This window comes from Arvicanthis niloticus, chromosome 7, assembly GCF_011762505.2.
Source record: "Arvicanthis niloticus isolate mArvNil1 chromosome 7, mArvNil1.pat.X, whole genome shotgun sequence".
In the NCBI taxonomy this organism is placed as follows: Eukaryota; Metazoa; Chordata; class Mammalia; order Rodentia; family Muridae; genus Arvicanthis; species Arvicanthis niloticus.
In genome coordinates this window covers 47,633,011-47,649,506 of record NC_047664.1, presented here as the reverse complement: position 1 = coordinate 47,649,506, position 16,496 = coordinate 47,633,011, and the positions used below count along the sequence as shown (strand labels likewise).

General features: G+C 41.9%; 1 protein-coding gene across 1 annotated transcript in view; it reads right to left on the bottom strand.

Annotated features, from left to right (window-relative positions):
- Positions 1-12,241, bottom strand: part of Cd38 (CD38 molecule) — a 43,579-nt gene extending 31,338 nt beyond the window's left edge. The window contains exon 1 of the mRNA XM_034508256.2: positions 11,871-12,241. Coding sequence (XP_034364147.1) covers positions 11,871-12,115 — 245 coding nt within the window. The 5' untranslated portion in view covers positions 12,116-12,241. The remainder of the gene's footprint in view (positions 1-11,870) is intronic.
- Between the last annotated feature and the right edge of the window lie 4,255 nt (positions 12,242-16,496).

Genomic DNA, 16,496 nt, shown 5'->3' with positions numbered 1-16,496 from the left:
AGGAAATGAACAGCAGATTGATGACTCTGACAAGACTGGTTTAAGATGACTAGTAATGACACTGGAGGAGACTAAAGACAAGTTAGCTGAAGAGTCTCTGTATGGCTTTCTTAGTTGAATGTTTGTCTTACTACTATCCATTCTCAGTGAGACAGCCGGCACGATCTTCTCTTTAATTACGCAGAGACATGCTAGCACATGGTATTCTCAATATGCATCACCAGTGGCGTGATTCCTGAAGGTAAAAGAGAACCTTGAAAAAAGCTTATGTCACTTAGAAGATAGTGTGCTAACAATAACAATGATATAAGCATAAACAAATATATAATACTTACATATCATACATCCAGAGGCAAAGCAAACATATAATTATGTTATCATCATCATCAAAGTTTTCAGTATAAGATAAATTAGGTACAACTATAAAATTAAGGATACTATGGCCTTGCACTTTTACTCTGGATTGAGGTTTTAAGTCATAACATATCCATCTTTCCTTTAAACGACTGCGTCTTCTGGTGGCCAGAAAGATGACTTAGCAGTTAAGAGCATAGATGGCTTTTCTGGAGGACTTGAGTTTAATTCCTAGCACCCTATCCAGCAGCTCACAACTGCCTGCCACATCAGCTCTAGGGAGCTCCAACACTCTTTTCTGGCCTCCAAGGGTATTGGACTCACATGCACAAACGTACACACATATAATTTCAAAAAATAAAGTGTTAAAAATACAGTTTTCAAGAACTATCCACTAAAGTCCAGAAACATCATTCCAACTTGCAGTGAGTAGCACTGACACACTCTCTAAGTTTTGTCTCTACCAACAGCAGTTAGACTTCCTCAGATTAGTAGACTATCCCATCTCAAAGGCAAGACAGTTACTCAGTAAGTTTGGGACTGAGGATTGGTTCTTGCCCTGACAGTGTGCTGCTTTCCTGTCTCCTGTATCAGAGGTCCCAGCTGCATGGCCCTGGGAGTCCAGGTTTTATATGAGCATCCAGCCTGAGCCTCTGGATTTTGGTTCTTGATTGAGTGTCATATCATTGGCTATTCTGGCTCTTTGGTCACCAGCATACAAGGGCCTGTTGTGAGACTCCCCAGTCATCACACTCATGTGAGCCAACTCTGCTAGCAAATGCCTCCCTTATCTACCCATCCTAATTGTTTACTAGACCTGTTTCTGTGAAGAGCTCTGACAAATACATTTGCCGCCCGACTGATAAAGGATCAACAACTTATTAGCCTTTCTTTTATGAACTCTGTTTCAGAACAACCAGTAAAGAATGCCCCCTGCTTAGAAGAATTCAAGTCAATACATGCCAAAGAACCCTTTCAGTTAAAAATAACGATTTGCTAATCTCCGTGGGATTGATCAATCTTGTCCAGGATCGTCAAATGCTGCTAAATTAATGGGGTGAAATGTCACTGTGGAACTTGAGAACACAATGACACACAATGCTCAACTCTAATAGCCTTCAAACTGTGGGGCAATGTGCTTTTTTGACGTAATGCTGGAAGAAAAGCTCCCCCTGTGACGTATCCCTGCTCCATCCCTATGTCTAACCAACTCTAACCTGGCTGTCAATTTACAGGAAATACTGCTTCTGGGAGACCATGTTAAACAGTGGCACAGAAGACAGTGAGAGGAAGCAGTCTCAAGCACTGCCTGTAGAAGCCTGGCAACCTGAATTTGTTCCATAGAACCCACATGAAGGTGGGAGGAGAAAACTGACCTCACATGTGCACCATGACATGTGTGTATCCATGCACGTGTGCACTCACACACATCATACACATATCTTCAATAATAACAATTCAAATCAAAGCATAAAAATAAGACTGAAACCATCCAAACTCAGAGGATAGAAAATCCTAAGCTAAATAGCCATTCTGTTCCACATACTAACAGATGTAAATAGAGAGAAAATGGTAATAAATTTTAGAAAACATAATATACATCTATACAGTGTAAAATATGACCCTACATTAGAACTAATCAAGTTAGTTTTAGGAAAGTCTTGGAAGATTAAACACAGGTGAACATTACTAAAATGTCCCCTTCCAGGGAAGTTGTTCTTGTATTACTCCCATAATTGAAAATTTAAACCCTCTTCCACATTCTTTCCAGCTCTTCCCACCACTTGCTATATAGCATATGTTCTTGTTTTGTTTCATGTCTACCTCTACCTGAAAGAATGGTAAGTTCTTGAAATTAGAAGAATTCTGTGTGTTTTGCTCATTGTAAAGAAAGAAGAATCTGCAAGAGTTCAAGAATACAGCTGATCTTCTGTGTATGTGTGGATCTGTGCATGTGTGAGTCCAAAGTACTGCATATTGAAAATATTCAGAATAAGTTATCTTTGTACTATACATAAACACACTTTCTCTGTTGCTATCATTCTCTGGACTGCGTGACATAATAACAATTTATGTAGTATGCATGTTGTATTAACTATTTTAAGAAATCCAGAGAAGATATAAAATATGAACGACAAGGTAAAGATTATATGCAAATAGCTCAGGATTTTATAGAATTAACCACAAAGATTTTGGTAGCTTTCTGAGATCCCTGGATCAGCTCCCTATGGGTACATAGGATTACATAGTATTCCTGAATAAATATGTTACAAAATACATACAACATTGAAGAGAGGCCAAATTAAAGCCACAAGATAGACAACATTCTTTGTAGTGTCATACTGAGATGTTACCAGAGCTTGGATATGGTCTTTATCTGAACCCCAATGTTTTCCATGCTTGGAGCTTGGCCCACCATGTGGCTGTGTTGAGGTTATAGGACCTTTAAAGGTGGGACCTAATAGAAGGTGTCATCAGTGTCAGAACCCTGTTCTGAAGGTGGGAGCTAGTTCCCATGACTAAGTAAGTGCTCTCCACATGGGTCTCATCATCCTGTCACCATCTGCCATGCTATGATAGAGCCAGAAGATTCTTGAACTTCTAAAATTGTGAGCTAAACTCATTTTTCCTTCATCTATTTTCCAACATCCTGTACTTCCTTATACTAATAGCATGGACTAAGGCAGGTACTGTTGGGAAGATTTACTAAAGAAATTTTACTCATTAGAATATGGTTTTCATTCCTTTCCATCTAAGGTTATAGCTCCAACCTTTTAAGTTAGAGGATAGTGTGTCATTTTTATCTGCTAAAGATACAAATAGTTTCTGTGCAATAACAAGTTAATCTCAACATTTCTGCTTCATACTGCCCTCTAAACAGTAACTTGTTCATGTCAATGTATTTAAGTCTAATATTCATTTTGAGTACCAGCAGATACAAGTGCCTCAAATATTCTTTTAAGTGAATTCATCATTTTACTGACATCCTCATAAATGATTATTTAAAGCCAGGTCTTTCTGGCTTCAAGTCTGTTCTAGTTACATTTTATCTGGTCACTTTCAAGCCTGACTCAGATGAATAAATAAATCTCTAATGTGTGTAGATCTATGTGCTACTAAGATCATACTCTTAGCTTATGGAAACTTATACTTGGAAAAACGTTTTCAAATTCTGATGAGCCAGGTTATTGAATCTGGTAATTGTTCTAGACCTTTTCCTGATTAATCTGTTTTCTGTTACTATAATAAAATTCCTGACATGATCTCATGTAAAGGGAACTGGTTTATTTTGGTTCACTGGTTTGTCAGTTCCATCCAAGATCGGGAAGTCTTTACTCTCTGTACTAATTTTCTGCTTTCATCAAGAGTTAAGTAAAATGCTGAGACTATCAAAGTGGGAATCATAGGGAAGTAAAATGCACAGACGTGACCTCCTAGAAAACCCAGAAAGTTTGAAGAGGAAGAAGCAAAGGATAATTTCAAAAACATGTAACATGAAAACAGGAATCAGAAAACCAGCCAACATGAGAAAGAAGTGAAGCAGGGAAACAGAGAATATTCTCTGACTCTTTCATCATTTACATTTGGGTCCAGCCATCTTGATATTGACATAAATGTATTCCATTCAAGAAGCTTTTTTTTTTTTTTTTTTTTTTTAAACAAAGAGACCAGAATATAGTGAGCAATATATGAGGTAACTAGGGGTGGTGAGGTGAATTAGAATCCCACCTCTCTGGCTCTCAGCAACTCCTGTGGCTGGGATGAAGAGATCTTTCATATGCATACTTGTTTATATCTCTGTACTCTTGTCTGGACCTCCAGCATCTGTAACTCACATCAGTGGCTGACATCCCCATCATCCGTAGAGAAAGCTGATCTTCACCAAGATGGGAGAGTTATGGAACTTAAGTCATACCAACCAGACCTTTCTCTAGAGACCTATCTTCCTTCATGGCTTGGTCTCCACCTCATCCTCAGACCCTCTACTACGACTGCACATATCCTGAGTCCTGAGTGTCACACTTTCCCACAAAGCCAAGAGATACTTTAAGTGCTGAAAGCCTGTATACACTGTGGTGAATCTTGGACGTGTCTCTCAGCATGTCTAGGGCTGTCTTAGTTAGAAGATTGCTCATAAGTGTAGCCTTCAAGATAGATGAACCAAGGAGGATAGCTCAGGAGTATACTACATTTAATGGTCCTGGTTTAACTTAGAGAATTGAGTTTCATCTTTAAAGAAAAGGTTGATGTCCATATTCCCATTAGGCAGGGAGTGTGGCTCAGTCAAGACCCCAGGTTCAACCCCTACATATTAGTTACTTTTCTTGTCACTGAGAACAAATAACTGATGTGTTTATTGCCCTTTGAAAACACTTAACAAAAGCCACATTTAAAGGAAAAGCCTTCTTGTAGCTCACAGTTTGAGTCACAGTCTACCAAGGTGGCAGAAGCAGGTGAGAGAGATGTTGGCTAGATTGTCTCCCCAGTCAGGAAGCATAGTGACATTAATGTGGATACTCATCTGGATTTCTCCTTTTTATTCAGTCCAAAACCAAAGTTCTTGGAGTGATGCTATGCGCATTTATGTTGGATCTTCCTACTTTGATGAACCCAATCTGAAAACTCCCTCATAGACATGCCCAGAGATTTGTCTCCTAGGTGATTCCAGACCCTGTCAAGTTGACAGTCAATATTAGCCATCAGTTCATATAAACCAACTTAAGGAAGGAAGGGAGGGAGGGAAGGAGAGGGAGAGAAGAAGGAAGGGAGGAAGAAAAAAAGAAATGAAGGATTCTTTTTGATTCATAGTCCACCATGACAGAGAAGGCACGAAGGCAGAAGTACCTTAATCTGTGATCCTTTCCAAGGAGAGAGAGAGAGAGAGAGAGAGAGAGAGAGAGAGAGAGAGAGAGAATGGAAAATGCCAATACATGGCTTTTCCCTCCTCCTTCCCCAATGTTTATCCAGCCCAGGATCCCAGCTCACAGGATGGTGCCCCCACCTCCTGTTTAGATGAATCTTTCTTCTTAGTTAAAACTCTCTACAAACTCTACAAAAGAAAGCTAAAAGTGCATCTCACTTATGCTATAAATAAACCTTAACACCATCAAGCTAACAGTGGAAATTAACCCTGACACCCAGCACAGAAAGCAAAAGATAGGCTAGAAGATGAGTTTTATGAAGGTAAGAACAAATTTAAAAATTTTTAAAAATAAGATCCGAAGAGATGGGTCCACTGGGAAAGTACTGGCCTTGCAGGAATAAGGACCCGAGTTCTATTTCCAGAACTCCTGTTAAAAATCCAAGAATGGCGGCATGCAACTTGGGGCTAGGGAGGGAGATTAGCTAGGCCGAGGCTCACTGACTAGCTCTTATTTAGCAAGTTTATGGTGGTTTGAATAAGAATGGCTTCCATAGAATTCTATGTTTGAATACGTGGTAGAACTGTTTGGGAAGGATTAGGATGGGTGGTCTTGTTGGAGGAGCTTTAAAAAACCTTAGTCAACTACCAATATGTCTCTTTCACTCTACCTAATGGTTGTGCCTCAAGATGTAAGCTCTCAGCTGCTGCTCCAGCGCTGTCCCTGCCTTCCTGCTGCCGTGCTCCTCACCGTGATGGTCACAGACTCTAACCCTCTAAACCTGTGAGCCCTGTGGTGGCTTCAATGCAAAGGGGCCCTTAGGCTCCAGTTCATGAACTCTTTGGAAAGGATTCGGGGATGTAGCCTTGTTGAAGGTGTGGCCTTGTTAGAAAATGTGTGTCTTCAGGAGTGGGCATTGAGGTTTCCAAATTCCATGCCAGGCCCCTCTCCCTTCTGCCTGTGGGTCAGCTGCTACTATAGCACCATGCCTGTATGCTTCCCACCATGACTAAACCTCTGAAACTGTAAGTCAGCACTAATCAAACCTTTTCCTTTGCAAGAGCTGCTGTGGTTGTGTTGTCTCTTCACAGCCCCAACTAAGACAAAAGACAAGCCTCAAATTGATTGCTTTGTTTCATAAGTTGCCTTGGTTACAACAATTGTATCTTTGCCCCTTCCCCCACAAAAATCATACAGCTTATAAAGAAACTATCCCCCTATTACACACAACAAAGTCTAAATAACCTAAACACAGATTGATAGATTTAAATGTGGTGATACTGGGGAGGCATATTTATTATGGCTTTGTTTATATTATTTGTAATATATATAATAGCTCACATGCTATTTATGTGATTCAACTAAATATTTGGAGTTTATTATAGTTTAAGCATTAATCTGAGTTCTCAATATACCGTACTCAACATGATATATGGTATAACATGGTATAATATATACCAAACTCAACATGAGTCACATGCTATTCTTTCTCATTATAAATCTAGTTGTAGGAGGTTGTTAAGGGCAGCAACAGAGCTAACAGAACAATCATAACAGGCTAGGAACAGAGTCAAGGATGCTCCCATGCAAAATGCGAAGAGCTGAGGGTACCCACAAAATGTGTTATGCCTCCCACCCATTGAGAAGTAGAGTTTATTTCTCCAGTTGTTGAGTCTGAGTTGACCTTGGTTTGGTGACCTGGAGAGGTGAAGCCCATCATGAGCCTAAAGCTTTAGGAGGATCAGCTGACTGTACTATTAGGATGTGGAAACCATGAAGAAACCCTGGTCTAACAGGGAAGGACCTTGTGGAGAGGACCGTGCAGAGCCAATACAAAGAGAAAGAGAGGCACAACTTCTCTGCAGAGCCAAGATGTCATTCATGAAAGCATGGCATTTTGAATGATGGCCTGGGTGCTGGTAGACCCTGATGGCATCAAGTCAAGTTGGCCTCTCGACAACCCCTGTCCACTTGCAGAATTATAAAATTTAGATGATTCAATGTCAATCGCTGAACTGGGGAGTGGGAATTTGTTATAGAGACTTAGAAAATGGTACCCAGCAATAAGATTCTGCATTTAAAAAAAAAATTTTTTTGAAACAGATGACATTGGTAATGTCATCTCCATGGGGCAAGAGCACACAGATGTATGCTCAAACACATCTACCTGCCTGCTGTGAAGATGTTCTAGGGTATGAAGATAACATTAAATCCTAGGCCTTGTAGGAAGGCCATCATCCTCCATAATTGTGAGTGAGCAGCGTCTCATCAAGCCTTAAGGAAAAGTCTGTGGTTCCAGGAGGAAAGGAAATCCTGCCAGACTTCCTTCAGAGTAAAGCTGCAGTGCAGGAAATTCTACAGCTTCCAACCTGTTGGCTTATACTGCAGGGTTTTGTTTGTTTGTTTATTTGTTTGTTTGTTGGATTGCCAGCCTCCATGACTGCACAGACCAATTCCAACACACCTCCTCCCCATGATTTCAATTTGTGTGGAGAACTGGTGACAGCAGTACAGACACTGGATGTCAAAGAGAAGTAGAAAGATCTCAATGAGGGACTGTTCATGGTGACTTGTTGGACACACAGGAAGTGTGTGTCCATTGGAGGCTAGAAGAAAGGCAGCCCCTTGCAAAAGTGATATAAGATGTTATAACTCTTGACAACCGTAAAAGCGAAGATGCATAACACCCCTTAGGCACCCAAAGGATTGGCTCAGATCCTTAGTGCAAAAGCTGAGAATCATTTCTTTGCTTTTTAGCTGTGCAAGAGAAAGTGCAGACACAGAGAGGAAAGAATTTTTGATTCATAATGCAGAATAGAAAGTAAACATTTCTAATTCGCTAGGTTTGAAAATAAAACTAACGTTCTCAGTGCTTCTTACTAAGGTTATCAAAATTAGAAGTAGCCCTGGGATAATAATGAAATTCAGGGTGTTGTCAGTAAAATGTGTCCTTGGGGCAGAGGTCTTAGTGATGTAGCTGTGAGGGACTTTGTGTCTCTGTGTATAAATACTATCTAGAATTATAAACAACCCCAAAACACATATATAAGTAACTTAACAGAAAGAATGAAGATCTGAACAAAGTTTAAATGGATAAAAGCCAGACAAAAGACTTCCTGGCAAACAGGAAATGGTTATGTTATTTTTCTATCTTTCTCAAAATTTAAAAATATTTAAGACATTCAATAATGGTAAGATCATGGAGAAGTGGGCACTGTAGACCAACGTGGGAGTGTGAAATAGTAAAAACTATTTCACAAAGCATTTAGAAACAGGTGGAATTCGAAAGTCATTCAAACAAAATATGCACTATGGTGGTCTGAGTGAAAATGGCTCCCAAAGATCCATAGAGTGTGGCACTGTGAGGAGGTGTGGTCTTGTTGGAGTAGGTGTGGCCTTATTGGAGGAAGTGTGTGAGTGGGCTCTGTGGTTTTAGTCGCTCAAGCCAGGCCAAGTGTCTTGTCTCTCTTCCTGCTGTCTGCCAGTCTAGATGTAGAACTCTGAGCAACTTCTCCAGCACTATGTCTGACTGTATATCATCATAATGATAATGAACTAAAACTTCTGAACTGTAAGCCACCCCTAATTAAATATTTTCTTTTCCAAGATATGCTGTGCTCGTGGTATTTCTTCACAGCAATAGAAACCCTAACTAAGACACGCACAATCTCCTATTTTACCCAGAAATTCCATCAGTGGGAGTCTGTTATACAGAACACTCCAGTGCACACATGAAGGTATAAGTTGAAGATGTTTACTGCAAAGGAAAACTGTACAAAAATCAGAACTCTATCAATCCTGTGCCACTAGTAGCCAGATCACCGCCTGGAACACAGAAGGGGCTCAAAAATATTTAATGAATAAATAAATGGGATTGAAAAACTAGAAAATGAGCCAGCAAGATGGCTTATTAAATAAAGGTGATTGCTGCTAAGCCTAAAGACCTGAATTTGAGTCAGAACCTACATAGTGGAGGAAAGAACCAACTTCCACATATGCCATGTGGCAATCCTCCCATCCCCCAAATGTAATAGAGATATGTAACTTCAAATTGGAAATTAAATTTTTCATGACTGGAAATGGTTACATCTACCCTATAAAAAAAATAGGGTAGATTTGGGTGTAGCAATGTGAGAGGAACTTCCTCCACCACCACCACCAAGTGTTAAGTTAACAAGAGTCGAAACAATGTAACTTTCTGCACTGGAGGACTGAATTAAGGGACAATGTTCTAATGCATGAATGATTGTACTTCTTTTACGTTTGTTACTGTGGAAAGGTATCTGCAACACTACACTTACACAGCGGTAACATTTTGAGCATTTACCATGACAAGATTATTTGTCTTAGTCCTTCATTTCTCTCCGAGCTGGGTGCTGCCATTAACCTTCCCGTTTTACAGGGTGGGAACATGTCACAGCACAGATACACTGAAGACCTAATCCAAGGTCATACTGTAAACTGCAACAGATCCAAGATTCAAGCTCAGATGATCTGGCTTCAGGGTTCACATTCCCAAACCATGGGAGGATCCGGTGCGGTGTGCTCAGGTTAAACTTGTTGGCTCATTACTCTCATAATTATTATTTCTTTCCTATTCAAAGGTGACTATACATGGCCTATAAATGTCATGGCAAATCTTCACATAGGCAATAAGTTTAGTGGCTAGGAGTTCAATCTCTACAACCATGTATGGATGCTTTACTCAAACTTTTGACTCAGTTTTCTTATCTATAAAATGAAGATATCAGTAGCAACTGTCTGTGCACCATTGTCTTCTGTCCTAGTCTATTCTGTTCCATTCATCCCTCTGCTGCGATGCTGGGAATGAACCCAGGGCACTCTGTAAGCTAGGCCAGAGCTCTATCACTGAGATGTTGCATCTCAGCTCCTGACATAGGCACCTGACACATGATATGTATCTATCACTAATCTATTCATGTAAAATGTGTGTGTGTGTGTGGGGGGTATGGGTGTGATGTGCAATGTCTGGAAAGATACTCATCACAATATTAATGTGTTAGGCCAATGAAGTGGACCAGCAGGTAGGGATGCTTGTTTTCAAACCTCTAATTACCTGAATTTAATTCCCAGAAGCTACATACAGAGAACTGATTCCATGATTTCTGCATGTATACTGTGGACCAGGCACACACACACACACACACACACACACACACACACACACACACACACAGAGAGAGAGAGAGAGAGAGAGAGAGACAGAGAGACAGAGAGACAGAGAGACAGAGAGATAGAGACAGACAGAGACAGAGAGACAGAGAGAGATGCACACACACATTCACGCACACATGTGCACACACACAGTAAATATGTATACTTTCATTAGTTAATCCTTTATTTTTAGATTGATTATTATTTGATGTTGCTGAATGCATACACATGCACATGAGTGGATAGGTTGAAGAAGTGCTTAACATCTACACACCACAAGGTTAGTGCTAAGCACACATCATGCTAATTCCATGCATCTGGTTTGCTAAGCACAGCGAATTTAATCACTATCAAAAGGACTGAACAACCAATATCACTTCAACATCTGTAAACAAAATATCAGGACCCTGAGAGTGTTTATACATGAATGTTTTCAAGTAAGACCAGGGCCCAGACCACTGAGCAGGTGGAGCACCCAGGAAGCGTGATGAAGACACATCTGAAGACAGAATGTGAAGTTGGGCTTCTACACATGCCTTCCCAGCCTGCTGGGCTGTCTACTTGACTTCAGAAATCAGTTTTACATAAAAATGATGCCAGAGTGTAGCAACACAAGTCATTCACTCTGGGGCATGCAGTGGGTGGAAGAGGTTCTATGGGCTGACTCTGTCTAGTGACTGAAGAAGATGTTGTTCCCAAGGGTCTACACGGGTTCTCCAAGTGGATTTAGCTTACCTGATGAGTAATATTTTAGTTTTTATAGTCTGTCTTGCTTTGTTTTTATTAATGATCAGGTGCAAAAACCTACCAAGATGCTGTTTGGGCTGTTTGTTTTTCTTTACTTTGTGTTGTAATTAATTAAAATTAATTAACTTATTTTGAGCCTGGTCTCTCTTTGCAACCCAAGCTTGTCCTGGAATTTACAATGTAGCTGTGCAGCTCTTGCTAACCTTGAATTCACAAAAATCCTCCTGACACCCCCCTCCCCCACCCCCACCCCGCCACCCCTACAGCATGCTCTCAACAAGCCACCTAGTCAAGTGTCGCCTGTGACCATAACTTTCTGGTCAAGGGCGGTGTCTGATGGAAACCACAAACAAAATGACAGTGTGAAGTGAAGTTCCTGTGCCTGAGAGTCATCTTTGTCCCTGAAGCGGGGCTGTAGCCAAAGATTGCCCCACAGTTCAGGACCCTCTGTGGGAAGCGAGCATCTTTGCAGAGCTCAGCAAGGATCAGCGCCCCCATCGCAGATACTGCCAACCCGGAGGTGGCAGTGCAGGCGGTGTTCTCCTAACTTGAACAGGGGACCTTCCGCTCAGCACTGCCCCTCGGCTTCCAGCTGATCTACAACACAAGATTCTTTGTTTGCGACAATCTGGAAGGTCCCCCGCCGTGAGAGAGCTCCAGCTGAGTCACAGCCGGCTTTCCCGGTGTCCCGCTGCTCACTGTGCCTGGAGTGAACTTCATTGGCAAACTCACCTCATCTCCGGCCGGAGGATTTGTGTATAGATGAGACAGCGTCCCAGGAAGATGTCAGGAAAGTGCTTCGTGGTAGGCTTCCCATTCCACACCAGGGGTGAGCGTGGCCACAGAACTATGACCACGATCACTACTACCAAGGCGATCAGGACCAGGAGACCCACTCCGAGGCAGACCTTGGCTTTCCTAGAAAAGCGGCAGCCAGGTCTGTCCCCGGACACCTGGCTAAACTCATAGTTAGCCATTGGGCTCCTGTAGACTGGCTCAGGCTAGGCAGGAAGAGAGCACAAGGCTGGCTAGGTCAGAGCCTGCCCCTCCTCCTTTCTTTCACTTGCCTTTTATCTGCTTCCTTTCCCACCCCCTGCTCCTGCTTTAAAGTTCCACGGAGGTGACTGGACTAATAAGGATTTTGGGTTGTCAACAGGCACTCCAACTGTTTACTTCCAGACTCCAGAGCAAACTGACCGGAACCTCTCTCTCCAAGAGAAGACAGCACTTTAGCCTCTGCAGGTACAGAAAAAACAGCTTCAGGATATTCTTGGCCAACACCTTCTGTCACCTGCACACTTAACACTTTTGCTATCCCTGGAGGGTAAAATTATTCTCTCTCTCTCTCTCTCTCTCTCTCTCTCTCTCTCTCTCTCTCTCTCCCTCTTCCCTCCCTCCCTCTCTTTCTGTTCACCCAAATGCCTAGCAATGAATGGCCTACCTCTACTTCTGAGCTTTGATAAACATCTTGTTGCCCAGGTATCTTTAAAGTCTCAGCTTCAGTCTGCTCCTCTTCTCGGAAGGTATCAGTTCAAACCCAGGCCCAGCTCTTAATGTGCTGTTAAGTTTAACTTACCTCTCTGAACTAGATAGATGTGAGCAGAGACTCACATTAATTACACCACAGCTTGCTTTGATTAGATGAGTTCATATCTCCTAGGTATTTAGCATAATCCCTAAGGCATAATAACTGATTAATCAATAAATATAAGTTATTGTTGCTTGCGCTACGGGGTTGCCAAAGATAGCATTTTAGAGTTGATAGGATGTTTGCAACCCATCTCATATGCACTAAGACTTCATCCCACGTGGGAATTCCAAAATACAGAGGCTCTTCCTCACTCTTCTTCCCAAGAAGACATATATTGCTTAAACAGAGACTTGTCACATAATGGATCATAACACAGGACTTTTATGGGACATTTTTCAGGCAGAAGCGATACTACATGCAAAAGCTGGTGCAGGAAAGCCCCTTGTTCTGTTTTAAAGCGCGGGAAAGCAGCCATTGTGGCTAGACTAGAGACTCCTTTTTTTTTTTTTTCTCAAGATTTATTTATTTTATGTATGTGGGTACACTGTCCTGTCACTGTCCTCAGACACACCAGAAGAGGGCATCGGATCCCATCATAAATGGTCATGAGCCACCATGTAACTGCTGGGAATTGAACTCAGGACCTCTGTTAGAGCAGTCAGTGCTCTTAACCACTGAGCCATCTCTCCAGCACCCAGAGATTCCTTTTGAAGGCAGCAGGAGAGTAGGTCTCTGAAGCTCCATGTCAGAAGGACTTTCTTAGGCTGTGCATTTCACTCTTTTAAATGTTTGTTGTCGTTTTGCTTATTCATTTTGTGTGCCTCCTCTCCTTTCCTATATTTTCTTTTTCTTTTTATTAAATACATTCCTTAATCCTTTTTTACAGTCCAGACTTCATCTCCCTCCAGGTCCACCCCCAGACTTCCTCCCCACCCCACCAGACCTCCCCACTCGCTGGGACCCCAAGTCTTTCGAGGGTTAGGTGCATCTTCTCTGACTGAGTCCAGACCCAGCAGTCTTCTGCTGTATATATGTCAGGGCCTCATATCAGCTAGTGAATGTTGCCTGGTTGGTGGCTCAGTGTCTGAGAGATACTAGGGGTCCAGGTTAGTTGAAACTGCTGGTCTTCCTATAAGGTCACCCTCCTCCTTAGCTTCTTCCAGCTTTCCCCTAATTTAACCAGAGGGGTCACCAGCTTCTGTCCATTGGTTGGGTGCAAATATCTGCAACTCTCTTTAGTTGCTTGTTGGGCCTTTTGGAGGGCAGTCATGATAGGCCCCTGTTTGTAAGCACACCATAGCATCAGTAATAGTGTCAGGCCTTGGGGCCTCTCCTGAGCTGGATCCCAATTTGGGCCTGTCACTCAGACTCAGTCTCTCTCTCTCTCTCTCTCTCTCTCTCTCTCTCTCTCTCTCTCTCTTTCTCTCTCTCTCTCTCTCTGCCACAGCACACGAGTGGAGGTCAAAGGACAACTTTGAGGGGCCCTTTCTCTCTCTCTGCCATGTGTGTTCAAGGCATTGATCTGAGGTCATCAGGCTTGACAGCAGAGAGGACTGAATAAGTTGGGCCATTTCACCAGCACACAATTCTGTTTTAAGCTGGTTAAGATCAGTGACCTTAAATGACCTGGTACATGAGGTTTCAGCACACAGTTTGTAAAGACGATTGTCATGTCACAGAAAGACTATGTAACACACAGAATGGAGAAGTTTCAAAGCCTTGGGGAACATTCTTGTAGTAAGAGTCAGAAAGCTGTGGGAATCCCAGCAAAAGGAACTTGGAAGGGTGACTTGTGAAGAAGAAATTCTTAACTAACAGAAGCTCCAAAAAAAAAAAAAAAAAAAAAAAGAAAGAAAGAAAGAAAGAAAAAAGAAAGAAAAATTAAACTAAATTAAATTAAAAACCCAACATATTCATGTATATGTGTGTGTGTATGCTCCTATGTGGGGTGGCCATATGGACCAATATAGAGCACCAGGTCCCCAGAGTTGAAGCTGTAAATGGTTGCGAGCTGCCTGGTGTGGATGCGAGGACTTAACTCCAGTTTTCTGCAATAGCAGTAAACACTCTTAAATGCTTCTTTCCATCCCCAAGAGGGAGCATCTTCAGGGAATGAGAAGGACAGAGCCCAGCAGAGTAGGTCCAAGAGAATGTCTGAAGGTTCTATCAGTAAGTTAGAGCGCAGTTGTGTTAAAAAGGGGACCAATTTCATCTTTTGGTTTTGTTTTTTAATGTCAAAAGGAACAGAGAAATAAGGATGCAATTGGAAGGCTGAGCATTAATGATTTGGATATGCAAAGTTATAGAATTATGATTGTGAACTCTTGGACCTCAGGTTGGGAAACTATTTTGGAAGGTTTATAAATTTAAGAGGAGGGGCCAAAATGGAGGACTTGGGTCACTGATTAAAAGTCTTTGAAGCTGTGTTATCCCTGGTAACTTCCTGTCCAATTCTCTGCCTTCTGGTTGGTCATGATGTGAACTACTCTTCTATGCCATATAATGTTCTACCCAAAAGCATTGAAGCCCAGAGACCATGAATCAAATCCTCTAAAACTTGAACCAAAGTGAAATTTTCTTCTCTTTAGTTATCATGTTGGATATTTTTTTCTCAATAATGAGAAAGGAATAATAACCTGGGATTCAGGAAACAGCATCCTGTTCCAAGATCAGACTTCTCACAGAACCTTTGGAGGCTAACAAACTGACTCAACCTTTGGAGGCTGACAAACTGACTCACTAACACAGTAACATTTGGTAAATGCAGGAGATGGCGAGAGGAATTTGAGGCATGGTGGGGATGTGGGCGGGACTCCAGCTCCTCACAAAAAAGAGGTGGAGATTATGGTTGTGTGTGTGTGTGTGTGTGTGTGTGTGTGTGTGTGTGTGTGTGTGAGGCTATAGAGAATTTGGTGATAAATGATGCAAGGACATTCCCTCCTGATTGCTTCTTTCATGAAGTAAAAAAAGAAAGCTCCTGTGGGTAACAGTGTGGAGCGCTGATGGACACTACTAATCAGGCTGGGGAGAAGACAAGTCCTCAGGGTATCATTAAATGGTTAAAAGTTCAAAGAAAGACCAGTTAGTGAACTGGTGTTTATGCAACTACACCCACTCCTTAGATAAAACAAGATAAAACAAAACAAAAAAACCCACTACCACCACCAAAACCAGAAAAAGGTCGAAGCTCAGTCAGTCAGTCTGCTGGAGATACTGGTGCAGTACCAAACACTGAATGTCTTAAGCAAAAGAAATGTATTGTCCTACACTACTGGGGGCTGGGCGCTCAGGATCAAGGTTTCTGCATGGAATGCTTCTGAGGCCTGTCCACTCAGCTTTCAGACTGCCCTTCTCTGTGTCTTTATTTGCTGATCAGGTCTCTCTGTTACAGTCTGCCATCTAATTTCTAGTCTGAATGAAAGCACCAAATGATGGGTTTGAGCCTTACCTCCCTCCATCGCCTCATTTTAATTACTCTATACAGATAACTGGGATATCTCCAAATACAGCTACCTTTTGAGACACAAAGGTTAGGGCTTAGACCTAAGAAGTGTGTGAGTTGTCATGAAGTGCTGCTATCCTTAACACTGGGTAAGCACCAAACTGAAATTTGAGCAAGGATAGATTTAAATAATAGACCCTGGCTCTTAAATCCTCCAACACAAAAGGAAGTTGAAAACCAGTGAACAGACACAAGGTATTACCTCCATGATTCTAACGGGACTGCAGGATTATAAGAACAGGAGACATTTATCCTTCTGTGACTTTACAGGACAAACTCGACATTAGTCTTGTCCACCATGGCAGAACGGATATGGAGGTAGCAT